Raw genomic sequence first — 13,618 nt, 5'->3', positions numbered from 1 at the left:
CCCCGTCACTGCTCTGCTGCCGGCTGCTGCACCCGCGACACCCGCGAGACCCGCGGCCGAGGCATCTCCTTCCACCGGTGAGTCCACCCCGGCCTGCGCGGCGCTGCCTCTGTTCCCAGGCCTGTGCAGGCCCTGCTTCCCATTCACCTAGAGGGCACCCCCCGCCCCGTGTACCTCTGCCCTGCGGAGCGTGTTGTGAGGCGCCTGCCTCTGCACAGCCCCGGGCCCTCCCCACTGCGCCCCCTCCCTGGGCTCTGGAGCATGTTGAACCCATCCTCTCTGCGCAGCTCCTCACCGCCAGCTGAGCACGCTTCTGCACGTCTGGCCCCAGCACCAGGTGGCAGGGGTGAGGGTCCCTGTGAGCTAGCCTGCCTTCTACCCCAATCCCATGAGCCAGCGGGGACTAAAGTTGGGGACTTTTACACCTTCATCTGCTGCACTTCATTGCCCTTTCTGTGAACAGAGGGAAGCCCTGGCATGTGGCGGGCTGCAGACCTCCTTCTGTCATCACTCTGCACTTCTCCCTGCATCTCTAATTTTAGGCACTCCCTGTCCATGGCCCCACCAAGTCCTGGGATGTCCTGGTCAACCTTCTCCTGGCTCTGGCCACCTACAGGCCTGGAGGAGGTATTTGTGGGAGGAGACCCGGGCAACTGTTGGATTGCCTTCCTGTCACTCCTCCACGCACATTTCTGGGTAGAGTTTCATTGAGTGGCATCTGCTGGCTTCTGGGGTGTAGTGGAAGGGCAGTAGTTGCTAGCTGGTATCCTCTACTTGGTGTCCCACCTCGGACCACTTGTTACCAACCTGTGACCTTCATTCCTGTCTTGTTTTCTGTCTTGTTGTCCAATGTAATCTGTTAACATGCATCTAGTGGCCTCCTTACAATCAAGGGAAGTGTATGGCTTTCTTGGTAGGTGTAGGCCCACTGCCCCATGTGCATATCAGGTAGACCTGTGGGGTAAATGGAGGCATGTGATTACCTACCATGAGCTGCTGAGGCATGGTAAGTCCTCCCCTCTGTAACTTAAGCAGGGGAATTTGTGGCTTCATGAGGCTTAGACTCCTATTTCGGTTATTCTGGAATGGAAGGTCTTGCATCTTCCTCTAGCTGCTGGCTCTGGCCTATGTCAGAAACTAGATATATGGCTGAATAGGTCCTGGGCCTTCTCCATTTGAGCAGTCCCTGTGCCTGTGCTCCTTGTGGGGGATCCATGTTGGTCTAGGGGGGCAGGGATGAGGTGAGGGAAGGAAGGGTTATGTTGTAGTTGTATTGTCATTTCTCAGGGGGTTTGTCATTTAGACTGACCATTCTTGTGGGGAGGAGGAATCAGTCTGGGTTTTTCTCCTTCCTCAACCAATGAAGTTTCTTGTTGTAGCAGTTAAGGCCCCCAGGTTGCCCTTTCTTGGAGTAACTCAGCAGTGCTGGCCTTATCTCCCGCAGGCTGCCCAAGAAGGATAACCCGAGGCGTGTCATGTGGCTGGAAAACTGTCGGCGCAAGGATCCCAGCGGTCAGGGTCTCTGGGATCCGACCTCCAAGTACATCTACTTCTGTTCCAAGCATTTTGAGAAGAGCTGCTTTGAGATGATGGGCATCAGGTGAGTGCAGGAAATCATGCCAACCCTGGATAACTCCAGTTCTGTGCCTCAGGGCAGAGTGGCAGTGAGAAGCTAGATCTAAGCCAGCCTGGGCAAACAAGCTTTCTTGTGAGCACTTGTAATTCTGCGAGTAGCTGCCACTTTCTTTCATCTTGGGCTGGACTCCTCCACATGCCCCCCTCCTTCCCCTTGCCCCTTTCTAGATTTGTACACCTCTTTCCTCCACAAAAACAGATTGGTTTGCATGGAACTTCCTGAGTTAGGAAGCATCTTCTGCTCCCAGTGGAAGTTCACTGAACTTCATGAATCTTTTGCCTGCTTCCCCTCCATTGAAAATGATCTGATTTACTCAGGCTGAAAACAGACATCACCTCTGTGCTGCTGTTAAATTTTTGATGGGAGCACAAAGCAAAAGCAAACCATGCTCTTTGTCATGCCACAAATGCCCAAATTTGTGGCCATGACAAAAAGCAGTATTAATTTTTGCTATTAGTTTGCGGTGGACTTCTGTTCGCTTTATGGCAGGAGAGCGTGGGCAGCCTGAAACTCCCAAGACTTTAGGGGCCTGATCCTGAGCATCTGGGGAATTCCCCTGCAGGGATATTCTTAGGGCATGCAGGATCATGCAACTTCAGCCCTGGGAATGCTTGACCATGTTGACCTACCTGGGAGTGCTTGACCCCATTGCTGCATCCTGACTTGGGGCACACCTCTGCCAATGGGGGAACCCCAGGTAAGTGTTCCTAGAGCTTTAGGGGTCCCTGTTTGCAGTGTGGTGCCCTAGAAATCCCCCAGCACGGAATGTGCTGCTGCACCCTCAGGGCATGTCTCTATAAGTAGGGGAACCCCAAGGTTCCCCCACTTGCAGAGGTGCACCGCAAGTTGGTTCTTCTGTTTCAGTTGTCCCACAAGATCAGGCCCCAGGAGTAGCAGGGGCCTGACCTGGCTGGACAACAGGTGCTCAGTGAAGTGGATGAGTTGTTCTGGGAAACTTCCTGGAACAGCTGATGCCACAACAAAAATGGCATCTATTTTTAGCTTCAGTTCTCTCTTAGTTCAGACACATCTCCTTCCTCCTCCTACAAAGATGGACGGGTCTATCTGGTTCTTCCCTCATCCCTGTGAAGATGGACTGGTCTGCTTGGTCCTTGTTCCCCCCAGTCAAGATGTATCTCCCTTCTCTCTGGACTCATTTAATGACAAATGCTGAGAGAGCAGTCATCCTTTGGTACAACAGCCCTGTTAAGCTACTGGTGAGATGCAAGAATGTTCCAGACCAGTGATTCTCAACCTTTTTTGAACTAAGACCCATTTGTAAACATTGATGGTCCAGCCCCCCAGCCAGTGAGGTTAGGGAGTGGGTTGTGGGGCATGGAGGCGCCCAAGCAGCTCCTTGCAGGCTGGAACTCTTATAGCCTGCAAGGGGAAAGCCACGGTTTCCCACATTTTTTCTCCTTTAAAGGAGAATCCATGTTTAAAGTTTGCTGATCCATTTTAAAAGTTTGTTCATGACCCTTTCATATATTCTTGTGACCCATTTTTTGGGTCGCGACCCATGGGTTGCGAAATGCTGTTGTAGACAGCAGAAGAATAACAGTTCTGCAGAGTGGGATTTAAGAACTGTATTATCTTGCATATAACTTTTAACTTTCCCCCCAAAACTAGCTGGAGAAAATTGGGGTGTGCATTATATGTGAGAAAAAGGGATTCCCCACAAGTGTGGAAATTTGGGTTGGGAGGAAGGAGGCGGAGCAGTGGCAGCACTGTTTGTGTGGCTCTGAGAGCTATAGCAGTTAACACTACCACTGCTCCCTTGTGTCATCTTGCCCTTCCCTGCCCTCTGCCACCAGACTTCTAGACCCATAGGGAGCTCCCCTCCCCAGCCGCATAGCGAATTGGGCTGGCGTGTGAGGTTGGTGGGCAGCTGGACCCGGCATGTTATGTCTGAACCAGCATACAGCTCTGGACCTGACATGCTAGGTCTGATCCTATGCTTTGGGTCTGCAGCCCTCTGCTGGGTTGGACCTATTGCACTGCCACTGGAGCCACGTGCTGGGTTCAACCCTTTGTGCTGCTTCCAGAGCTGTGGATCAAGCCTGGCACCGTGTGGAGAGCCTGGGACTCTGCACTGGCTCTGGAGTTGTGTACACACAATTCTGGGCTTGGCACATGGCTTCAGAAGTAGTGCATGGGGTTGGACCTGACATGTGGCTAGCATGTGGCTCCAGACCAGGAATGCAGTCCTGGACCTGGCACACTGGGTTCAACCTGGCATGGGGTTCGGAGTCAACATATGGGGTTGGACTTGATGTGTGACCCTGGACCTGGCAGCAGAAGTGACCAAGTGCTTAGAACACTGGACTGGGACTCCTGGGTTCTATTCCTGGTTCTGTCACAGACCTGCTGGGTGACCTCAGTCAAGCCCCTTCACCATTTCTGTGCCTTGGTCACCTCATCGGTAAAGTAGGGTAATGATGCTGACCTTTCTTTGTTAGGTACTTGGATATCTGTGGATGAATGGTAGTACAACTCTCCCAAAGGAAAAGTATTTTATTTTTATTTACAAAGTTTCAAACCTGTTACCCCTGTGATACCCCTGTATCCTGAATGGGCAGCCTTGGTGGCTGGCTAAGTGAAGCTGAATGAGCTTTGAGGGGCCTGCACCACACAAGGCCTAACACTGAAACATGTTCAGGGGTTCCTTTGGTGGGGTCTGTATGGTGATAATCTGACAGGCAGATATTGGGAAATGCTGGTGCTGCTGAGAGTGAGACCTACCAGATCAGAATGGTGAGGCCCTTTCCTGCTAACTGTGGGCCCTGGCACACTCTACGAGGCAAAGAGCCATTTACAGATACTACCAGGCTAGACATCTGGGACCATTGTGTTCCCATCAGAGGCTCCATTTATGTTCCCTTTGCTCAGCCAGTAGCTCTTCTGGGAGCACCAGCTGTTTTCCTCTCCAGCTACTTTTCATGGGTAGCTCCCCTTAGCAGCCAGGCCCCCCAGGAAAGCACCGGCTGCTGGAGGGACTACAGTAGCTGAGAAGGTACAGGAAGGTTTGCGTGCACCTCTGATTGGAGAGTAGCAGAAATCTCTCTGCCAGCAGAAAGGAGGGTTCTGCTGCTGCTGTGGAGAGGCTTTGTATGTACATATTAGCCTGTAGTCCTCAGTGGCAGCTGAGTCAGTGCTGCAGGTTGGAGCCAGCCAGGCCTGGGGGCTCAAGCCTGCCTGTGTTCTCTCCACAGTGGCTATCACCGCCTCAAGGAGGGGGCCATCCCTACCATCTTCGAGTCTTTCTCAAAAACACACAGAGCAGCGAAAGTAAAGCCAGCTGGGCAGGAGAGTGACAGCCCTAAGCTTGTCCGAGCTGGGAGGCGGTGGAGGTGAGCTCATGTCTTGATCCATTGTGTCATGGCCAGAAGCTGTCCAAGTGCCAGCAGGGCATATGGATCTGTCCCACTGTCCAGAAGTACTGGATTGACTTTCAAGAGGCAGTGGGCTGTTGTCTGTGCCAGGCTGTCTCTCAGAGGGGCCTTGTCTGTCTGTACTAGATTGGTTGGGGCCTCTGGGCTTGGTTGTGATGGGGGCAGTGGCTGGGGGTGAGGAGCTGGGATAGGTTCTGCTAAATTGTGGTATGGGTTGGAGCGGGGCAGGGGCTACATCTGCTCTTATATCTCCTGGTGTAGGAGTTGGGTTGGGATCATAGCAGATTAGTGAGAAAGTTGGGTTGCCCCTGCTGGTTGTGTGTCGAGTGTTCTTGCTATGTGGTGGAGTGTCATTCCCCTACCCACCTTGTACTCCTTTGAAACTGATGCCGCCCCCTCCTGCCACCCTCCCTTCTTTGCAGGCGTGATCCTGGCCAAGTGGAACAGAAAGCCCCCTTCTGCATGGATGTCTCCTGCTTCCCTGAGGAGGAGCCAGTGTCAGCATCCAGCCCTGCAGCAGCTCCTGCTGGGGAGCATCGAAGCCTCCCTGCTGTGCCAGGGCCCCTCCCACAGAAGGTGAACCTGGAGGACAAGCATGATGTGATCCTTGCCAGCTTGTTGGACATCCTCCTTGAGCACCCACCTGAGGCCACAGGAGGCGAGGAAGCCACAGCTAAACCTGCCCTGCCGGAGGCTGAGACTCCCCCTCCTGCCCCCGAACCAGTTCGCCCTGTCTCTCCTTCACTTTACATGCTGCGCCTCCCGCCCCCTGCTGGTGCGTACATCCAGACTGAGCACAGCTACCAGGTTGGCAGTGCCTTGCTGTGGAAGCGGCGGGCAGAAGCAGCACTGGATGCCCTGGACAAGGCCCAGCGGCAGCTGCAGGCCTGCAAGCGGCGAGAGCAGCGTCTGCGCTTACGCATTGGTGAGCTGCAGCGGGAGCAGCAGCCCCCCGCAGACATGCACCGCCAGCTGAAGGAGCACCTCCAGGTGTTCGAGTTGCAGCTGCTAAATGATCTCGAGTGACCCCTCTCTCAGATGCTGCATCACACTGGTCTCCCTCAGTACTGCCTAATGGGGAGGCCCATAGCATCATCTCAGCCACCAGCTGAGCTGGTTACAGGCTTGCAGTACCAGGCGGCCAGGGTTGTATGGACAAGTGTGACAATGGTGCTTCCTCTGCCTTTGTGCTCTTACTACAGACTTGGAGGGGCTGTAAATAAAGATCCTGTTTTATATGAAGGGCTGGTTTTGACTTTGGTGTTGCTCGCTGCCCTGTGGGGAGCTGCAGGGGTGCTGGATGACAGAGCAGTTGAATATACTCTCCTAGCCCTACAGACAGCTTAACTTTATTAATGTGATTGCATGATTGCACTTTCCCCAGGCAGTGTTCTTGAAGTGAGGCTTTTTCCCAGGAAACATCCTATGCCCTGGCAAGGCTTCTGTCACAGGAGAGGGATATTGGGGTCAGGCAGTCTAGCTCCCTTCCATATGCCAACCAGGTTCCTGCTAGCTGGTGATCTCTTGTCCTCCCTGATCTTCCTCCCCAACTGGATAAAAGCCTATGATTCTTATTTGCAATCTATGATGCACAGAAAGTTGCAGATACAGATGTGCAAGAAACCCTCTAGCTAGCAGGTGATTTTCCCCTGCACATGTCTGCAAGGGGTGGGGGTGGGGGGGAGGTACATGGGGACAGGACTCGACCTGGGGTCTCCCCTCCATATTTGCAAGCCTATGGTGAGGAATCCCTCTGCACAGGATCTCCATGGGTGTGCCTGAAAGCACAGAGTGGGAGAGATCTCCTATAGAGAAATCCCCTCTGTTTGCAGCTGTGCTACTGCCAGGAATCTGGCCAGCTATTCAGCTCTGCAGTTGCAAGTGAGTGATTCCCCCATGCATTGTACAGGGTGCATGTCTGCAAGCAGGCAACATAACCAGACATAATTTGTTACTCTTCCATGTGCAGTTGGCCATAGAAATGCCTCAACTGCTGGCCCAGTGGGTGCGGTCTCATTGTGGTTTGACTGGTTTCCACTGGAAGACAGTTTGAAACCGTCATGTTCAAGGGCTATCTAGACTAGTCTATGCTTTGTAGTGAGACCACTATTGACCACTGCTGGGCCACACTAAGCAATCTTGTGTTAATGTTTGTTTTCTTATTCCCCTATCAGTAACCAGCGCTTGGCTCTTGCTTTACACAGGTTCTCAGCATTTTGGAGTGGGGGGGCCATCTTCATTCTGTGTACACAGCACGAAGTACAGTGGGTTGTGGGTCCTGGAATGCAGTGTTGGTCCAGGAGTGGGGCTCCAAGGCCCATGGCAATACAGGTGATGTTATCCATTGTTCAGCATGGCTTTCTGTTGCAGAGGACTTGGGTCTGTGATAGTTTCTTGCAATGGAGTTGCCTCTATATTAACTTGTCAGGTTGGTTCTAGAGGTTCCCTGGTCCCATCCCTAATTCATTTGCTGAAACTGTGTTTGTCATGTCAGTCCCACTGAAACCTTGACTCTTTTTTATTTTTTAATTTTTGTTTGTATTTAGTGTCTCAGGCCAAATTAGTCAAATCAATTCCAAATTTTATCAACTGAGCAAAGCTCAATCATTCAAGCCTGTGTGGTGCTATCACTGGCAAGTATCCTTCCCCCTGGACTCTTCAGTTTAGGGCTTCAGATACTTCCAAATCCAAGGCAGGCATCCTACGTGCAGGCCTCAAACCCAGACACCTTGGAGCTCAGATGCCCCCAAGCCAAAAGGCCAAAGGAGTAAGATAGGGAGAAATCCCCCATCTCTGTAAAAACAAGGCATGTAGCCAAGATCCTCCCACTGGGAGGCTATAGTAGACTGTAGTGAGGCTTGCCCGCAGTGCATTGGACAAATCTCCACCCTTAACTACAAAGCCCCCTCAAGGTGATCTTGGCCACAATAGACTGAGGTCCTACGTGCAGACCCCTCAGGGACTACACTTAATCTGTCCAGACTCCAATAATTACAGGCTGCTGCTGCAAATTTGGAGCACTGTTGACCAAAAACAAACCTAAGTTATGTGGGACTACCCTTGAAGACCATCTGGAACCTGTAGCTAGTTTCCAATATGGCTGTCTGCCTTTTGATGGGGGTTGGGTTGCCAGGAATATATGGCTTCAGTGCCCCAGAATCTGCAGTGGCTCCCAGTAGCTCTTCAGCTGCAATTCATGGTGCTGGTTTTGACTTAATAAGCCCCTAAACAGTCTGGGCTCTGCATATCTAAGGGACTGCCTTCTCTACTGTGCTCTGTCATGATTCTTAAGGTCAGCAAGAGCAACCTCCTGCAAGTACCATTGACAGCCTGTATATGTGTTTGGGGGGGGGGCGGGGCATGTCATTTTCATTAGAATGGCTCCTGGACAGCTGCTCTAATTAAAACCGCTCACCGTCATGTGTATTAAGCCCCTGCACATTTAAAAATGGCTAAAGGACACTAAAGCTGATGAGGTTTAGACAAAGCGCTCCCGCAGCCATTTTAACATGCATGGGAACTTAATATATGTGATGGTGAGGCGATGCTATTGCATTGGAATTAGCATGTGAACGAGCATATGTATAGGCAGCCGTTAATTCACCAAGTCTGCTTGACAAAAACACATGGGAGGTCATTCTCAGTAGTTACCCTTCAGCACTGGAACTCCCTCCCTCTTGAGACCTGCCAGAGCTTTTGGAAGGACTGTAAGGCTTTCTAGTTTGGCAGATGTTTAGCAAACAAAGCTAGGCTAGGGTATTTTTAGTGGATTTTTGTTTTATGTTTTTATGTTATAAGCATTTTTGCTGTTTTAAAAGTTATTCTGTTCTCCTATTGCTAAGAAAGGTAGTTAGCCATGTTAGTCTGAAGTCAGGCAGAAGGCAGGGCAGAGTTGCATCTTACAGATGACCTAAATCACAGCATCTGATGAAGTCCTCTGCTTATGAAAGCTTATCTTGTACATCTCTGATTTAGTTAGACTACATGATGAATATCTACCCTGACTTCCTGCTATTGTAAGCCACCTTGAAGGACAGTGTATAAATCAAATAAACATATAATAAATAAATCCTATTGTAGCTGAGTGCCTGGTGCCTAAGCTTGGCAGGATTCTATTTTTATTGGTATATGTTCATAAACGTCAATTTCACCTCAGTCACAGACTGGTGAAAAAATATTTCTATCATTAATAATCAAAATTTATAGAAGCGACATAAGAAAAATGATGGCTGGTGAAGTGTGTGAGACCAGGGGGAGCAGTCCTACAGAACTGTGCTGACTAGTTCCAAAATGTCATTGTCTGAGAACCAGTTTGAAATTTTTGTCACAGATCAGAGGTGTCCACACATATGGTACCCTCCTATTCCAGGTAGAATGGTCATCTTTTAGGCACTGAAGTGCTGTGGAAAAAAAGTGGAGTGAGCACCCAGCTCAGCATGCCTTACAGTGGGTGAGGGAAGGGGAGTGCCTTGCACCCACACTTTGTGGGTCCTAGAGGGTGGGTGACCTGTGGCTGTGTGTATATTCACTTTTCTTTCCCTTTTCTCCTACACATGAGTTAATAAAGATCAGCAGGTTGCACTTAACCAAACTGAAGTGCTGTGGAAAAAAAGGAGGGAGAGGGAAAAGGGGAGGTTGCTGAGTAGAGATGCAGTACAGCTCCTCATTCCCGCCCTCACTGCTGTTGCAGCTGCATTTGGCCACTCTGGTATGCAGCCAGAACTCTACTGCCCCCCTGCCTCCCTTTTGTTGGCACTTTTAATCAATGATTTCCCTTTCACAACTTCTTCAATAAAGGCTATCTTTCTAACAGCCACCTGTGTCCTCATTCCCTATCCTACCACTGCCCTTCCTCACAGCCCTCCTTCCTGCCTCCTTCAGCCCTTGGAAACCAAAATATGTGGGTCCAAGCACTCCCTCCCCAACTTAGGCAAGCAATTCTGGCAACTGCAGGCTATTCAAGTTTATTAAACCCATGTTTAGAGGATGTAGAAAAGTGAAAATGCCCCCAACCACAGGTCACCCTCCCACTGGGACCCCCAAAGCAAGGGTGGAAGCACTCAACCCCACTCACCTCCTGCAAGGCATGTTGGGCTGGGTATTCACTCTAAACCCTAGTGTTGGAGCCATAGCACTTCCCACAACCAGTGACCTTTGGTACTCCCCAGGGAATTATGCACAGAAAATATTCAAAATTATGTGCAGAAAGAAACAAAATTTATGTACAGAAAAACTCAATTATACAAAATAAATTGCTTTTATTTTTTTACAAATTAAATTATAACAGTATTTGAACTTTCTTTAGAAATATATGCAGGTGCTTTGTATGGTTGGGGGAGTGGGTATGGGGTGTGGGAGGGATTTGTGAAGGTGTGGGTGTGTGCGTGTAGGGTTTGTAGACAGGTGTGGGGGCATGGGGTTTGAGGGAGCAATGGGTTTGGGAGTGTGGGATTTGCGGGTGGGAATGAGGGGTATGGGGTTTGTGGGTGAGGTTGTGAATGGACATGGGGGTGTGGGGGGGGGTTTGTGGGGAGGTGTGGGTATGGGAGTATGTGGGGTTTGTGCACCTTCCCATGGTGCACAGCCCCTGCTGCTCAGCAGCAACAGGCAGCAAACCTTTGGGGCACTCATGGCCATGGCAGGCAGAGTCCCCAGCGGTGCGTGCTTCTGGATGAGTCCCAAGGCCTGCACTTGCTGGTACAGAGTTGGCCAGCCCATTGGTGTGCATCTTCAGGCCATACTGGACTGGTTCAGTGCTAGCAGTTGCGGCTCATGGCACTGAGGCAGGAGCTGCACGCCATCAGGCCGGGTGCACTCTGCTTTTTGGGAATTAGCTAATCAGTATATAAGCCCATGTGGTGCCCATCTTCAAACAAGGGAGTAAGTAGATCAAGGGGTCTACTGCCAATCAGTTTGACCTCAATCCCTGGAAAGATTCTAGAAAAAAATCATCAAAGAGACCATTCTTGACAAGCTGGCTGATGGCAACGTCCTGAGGGATAGCCAGCACAGTTTGTTGCGGGTAGGTCTTGCTTGACCAATCTCATCTCCTCCTATGACCAGGTGACATATCACCTGGATAAGGGAGAAGAGATTGACATCATATATCTGGACTTTAAAAAAGCCTTTGATCTGGCGTCCCACGATCTCCTCTTGGAAAAACTGGCAAACTGTGGCCTCGGCTACATCACAGTCCGATGGCTGGGGAATTGGCTTCAAGGCCGGACTCAGAGAGTGGTGGTCAACAGAAGTGTATCATCACGGCGCTCCATGACCAGTGGTGTCCCCCAAAGCTCCAACCTTGGACCTGTTCTCTCTAATGTCTTTATTAACAACGTGGATACTGGTGTCAGAAGTGGATTGGCCAATTTTGCCGATGACACCAGACTTTGGGGTAGAGTGTCCACATCTGAGGATAGGCTGGTGATCCAGGCTGACTTGGATAGGCTGAAAAAGTGGGCAGATACAAACCTGATGATATTCAACCTTGACAAATGTAAGGTACTCTACCTTGGGGAAAAACCCACAGCACGTTTATGGGCTCAGCACAGCTACATTTGCTAGCACCAAGGACGAAAGAGACTTGGGGGTCATGACTGACCACAAGATGAACATAAGCCACCAATGTGATATCGCAGCTAGTAAAGCAAACGGAAGTTTGGCTTGCATCCATAGATGTTTCTCAAGTAAATCTCAGGATGTCATTCTCCCGCTGTACTCGGCCTTGGTGAGGCCGCAGCTGGAGTACCGCATCCAATTCTGGACTCCACAATTCAAGAGAGAAGCTTGAGAGTCCAGAGGAGAGCCACGCACATGATCAGAAGACAAGAGACTAGGCCTTATGAAGAAAGGCTGAGAGCCATGGGACTCTTCAGCCTGGAAAAGTGCAGGTTCAGGGGTGACCTGGTGGCAGCCTATAAGTACATCAGGGATGTGCATCAGGATCTGGGGGAACATCTGTTCACCAGAGTGCTCCAAGAGATTACAAGGTCCAACGGTCACCAACTCCTTCAAGACCGTTTTAGGCTGGAAATAAGGAAAAACTTCTTTAGTGTCTGAGTCCCCAAGGCCTGGAATAGGCTCCCTGCAGAGGTGGTGCAAGCCACCTACTCTGGACTCCTTTAAGAAGCTTTTGGACGCTTATCTTGCTGGGATCCTTTGACTCTAGCTGACTTCATGCCCTTGGGGCATGGGGCTGGACTCGATGATCTCCTGAGGTCCTGAACCCTAATGTCTATGAAATATATATATGCATTAAATGGTTCAGGATGGCCAGCAGAAGGACCCCAACATGGGGAAGCTCCACATGGGGCTTCCAACACTCCAGTAGGAAGCTGCATGTGGAGGTAAGCAGGAGCCTGCTTGGTCTGATGGTGTGTGACTCTGTGCCTCTGTGCATGGCTTCCTGTCCAGCACAATGGTGCATGGCTTCGGACCATTGGGTCAGGCTGGCTTCCAGCAGTCCAGTGGGAAGCCTCACATGGAGGCATGGAGTCGCACACCATCAGGCCAGGTGGGATTCTCCTTATCTCCACATGTGGCTTCCCACAATTGCTGGAAAGCCTGCATGGAGACACTGAACCAGCTGGCCCGCCTGGCCCAATGGTACATGGAACATATCCACCCACAAACCCCATGCCCACCCCTCCCTTCTGCAGGCAGGAGCTCCCCTCCCCATTTACACAACTGTCCATTCGCATGGCTCTGTGCCTGCACGTCACGGAGGTGGAGGCACAGAGCCCACCACAGTTAAATTATGCAAAATTATACAGTTATGCGTGGCCATGCTTTTTATGCACAAAATGGTATGGGTGCATAATTGCATAATTCCCAGGGTGTAATTTGGGAAGGGTTCAGTTGTTAATTGTGTCTATAGAACCATTACAGGGAGCTTTAAACCTCTTTAACAGGCTTGTATATCTGTCTGCTTGTATGTCTGTGGCAAAATTGCTTCTGCTTAAGAACGAACAGTTTGGGTTTTCTTCCTATTGCATCTACCCCACACACAACTGTGTAAGTAAATGGTTTCCCAGTTAGCTTACTGCCCTGAAAAAATATTTTGGGTTCTGTCACGACCCAGTGATTTTGGTGCCTCGGCACTATGGAATTTCTTGGCCACATGAGAGCTCCTTTGCACGGCAGAGTATTCTGCTGCAATTGAGAACCCGCATGTAGGAGCGAGTTCCCGCCAATTCGCAGTTTCCTTTGCAGGATGCATTTCTTCTTTGCAGCACAGAAATGCACGGTGCAAAGAGTTCCCGCTATTCGAATGTAAATTTGTGCCCCGCTATTGGCCAGTGCTAAATTATTCACACGTAGCAGCTAGTAATTGGCTCGCTGGCCGTTTAAAATTCTGCGCAACTTCCGCCCAAGTCGAAGAACTTTGAGCACGCTGCAGAATGCCTCTAAAGAGATCTGACTTGCGGCTAGCTGATCAATAGACTGATCACCTATCGATCCTTCTTCCCGTCGCCGAGCGCAATCCCAGACGTACCCTTTTCCCGCCAGCTTCGAATTGCGGACGATTAACTGGCTTGGGCCTCGCCAGCTGGAACAACTCACATAGTTGTTCAGACGACCGGACCATCTG

At 50.6% G+C, this 13,618-nt stretch overlaps 1 protein-coding gene across 1 annotated transcript; it reads left to right on the top strand.

Moving 5' to 3' along the window:
* The first annotated feature begins 6 nt into the window (after positions 1 to 6).
* THAP7 (THAP domain containing 7) lies at positions 7 to 6,265 on the top strand. The gene is made up of 6 exons (XM_025207795.1): positions 7 to 77; positions 1,445 to 1,600; positions 2,688 to 2,853; positions 4,096 to 4,145; positions 4,849 to 4,986; positions 5,451 to 6,265. Exons 2-6 carry the CDS (start codon positions 1,476 to 1,478, stop codon positions 6,052 to 6,054), a joined length of 1,083 nt encoding a protein of 360 aa, XP_025063580.1. The 5' UTR covers positions 7 to 77; positions 1,445 to 1,475; the 3' UTR covers positions 6,055 to 6,265.
* The last annotated feature ends 7,353 nt before the right edge of the window (positions 6,266 to 13,618 follow it).

This window comes from Alligator sinensis, unplaced genomic scaffold (assembly GCF_000455745.1).
Source record: "Alligator sinensis unplaced genomic scaffold, ASM45574v1 scaffold709_1, whole genome shotgun sequence".
Taxonomy (NCBI): Eukaryota; Metazoa; Chordata; order Crocodylia; family Alligatoridae; genus Alligator; species Alligator sinensis.
The sequence above is the reverse complement of the archived record's forward strand: the minus strand, read 5'-3'. Positions and strand labels throughout refer to the sequence as shown.

Excerpts from the sequence above, each read along its gene's own strand:
- THAP7 (XM_025207795.1), top strand. The coding sequence starts at position 1,476 with ATGTGGCTGGAAAACTGTCGGCGCAAGGATCCCAGCGGTCAGGGTCTC. Across the intron at positions 2,854-4,095 it reads ACAGCCCTGTTAAGCTACTG|GTACTTGGATATCTGTGGAT; the intron begins GTGAGATGCAAG and ends TTTCTTTGTTAG. Across the intron at positions 4,146-4,848 it reads ACAACTCTCCCAAAGGAAAA|TGGCTATCACCGCCTCAAGG; the intron begins GTATTTTATTTT and ends TTCTCTCCACAG.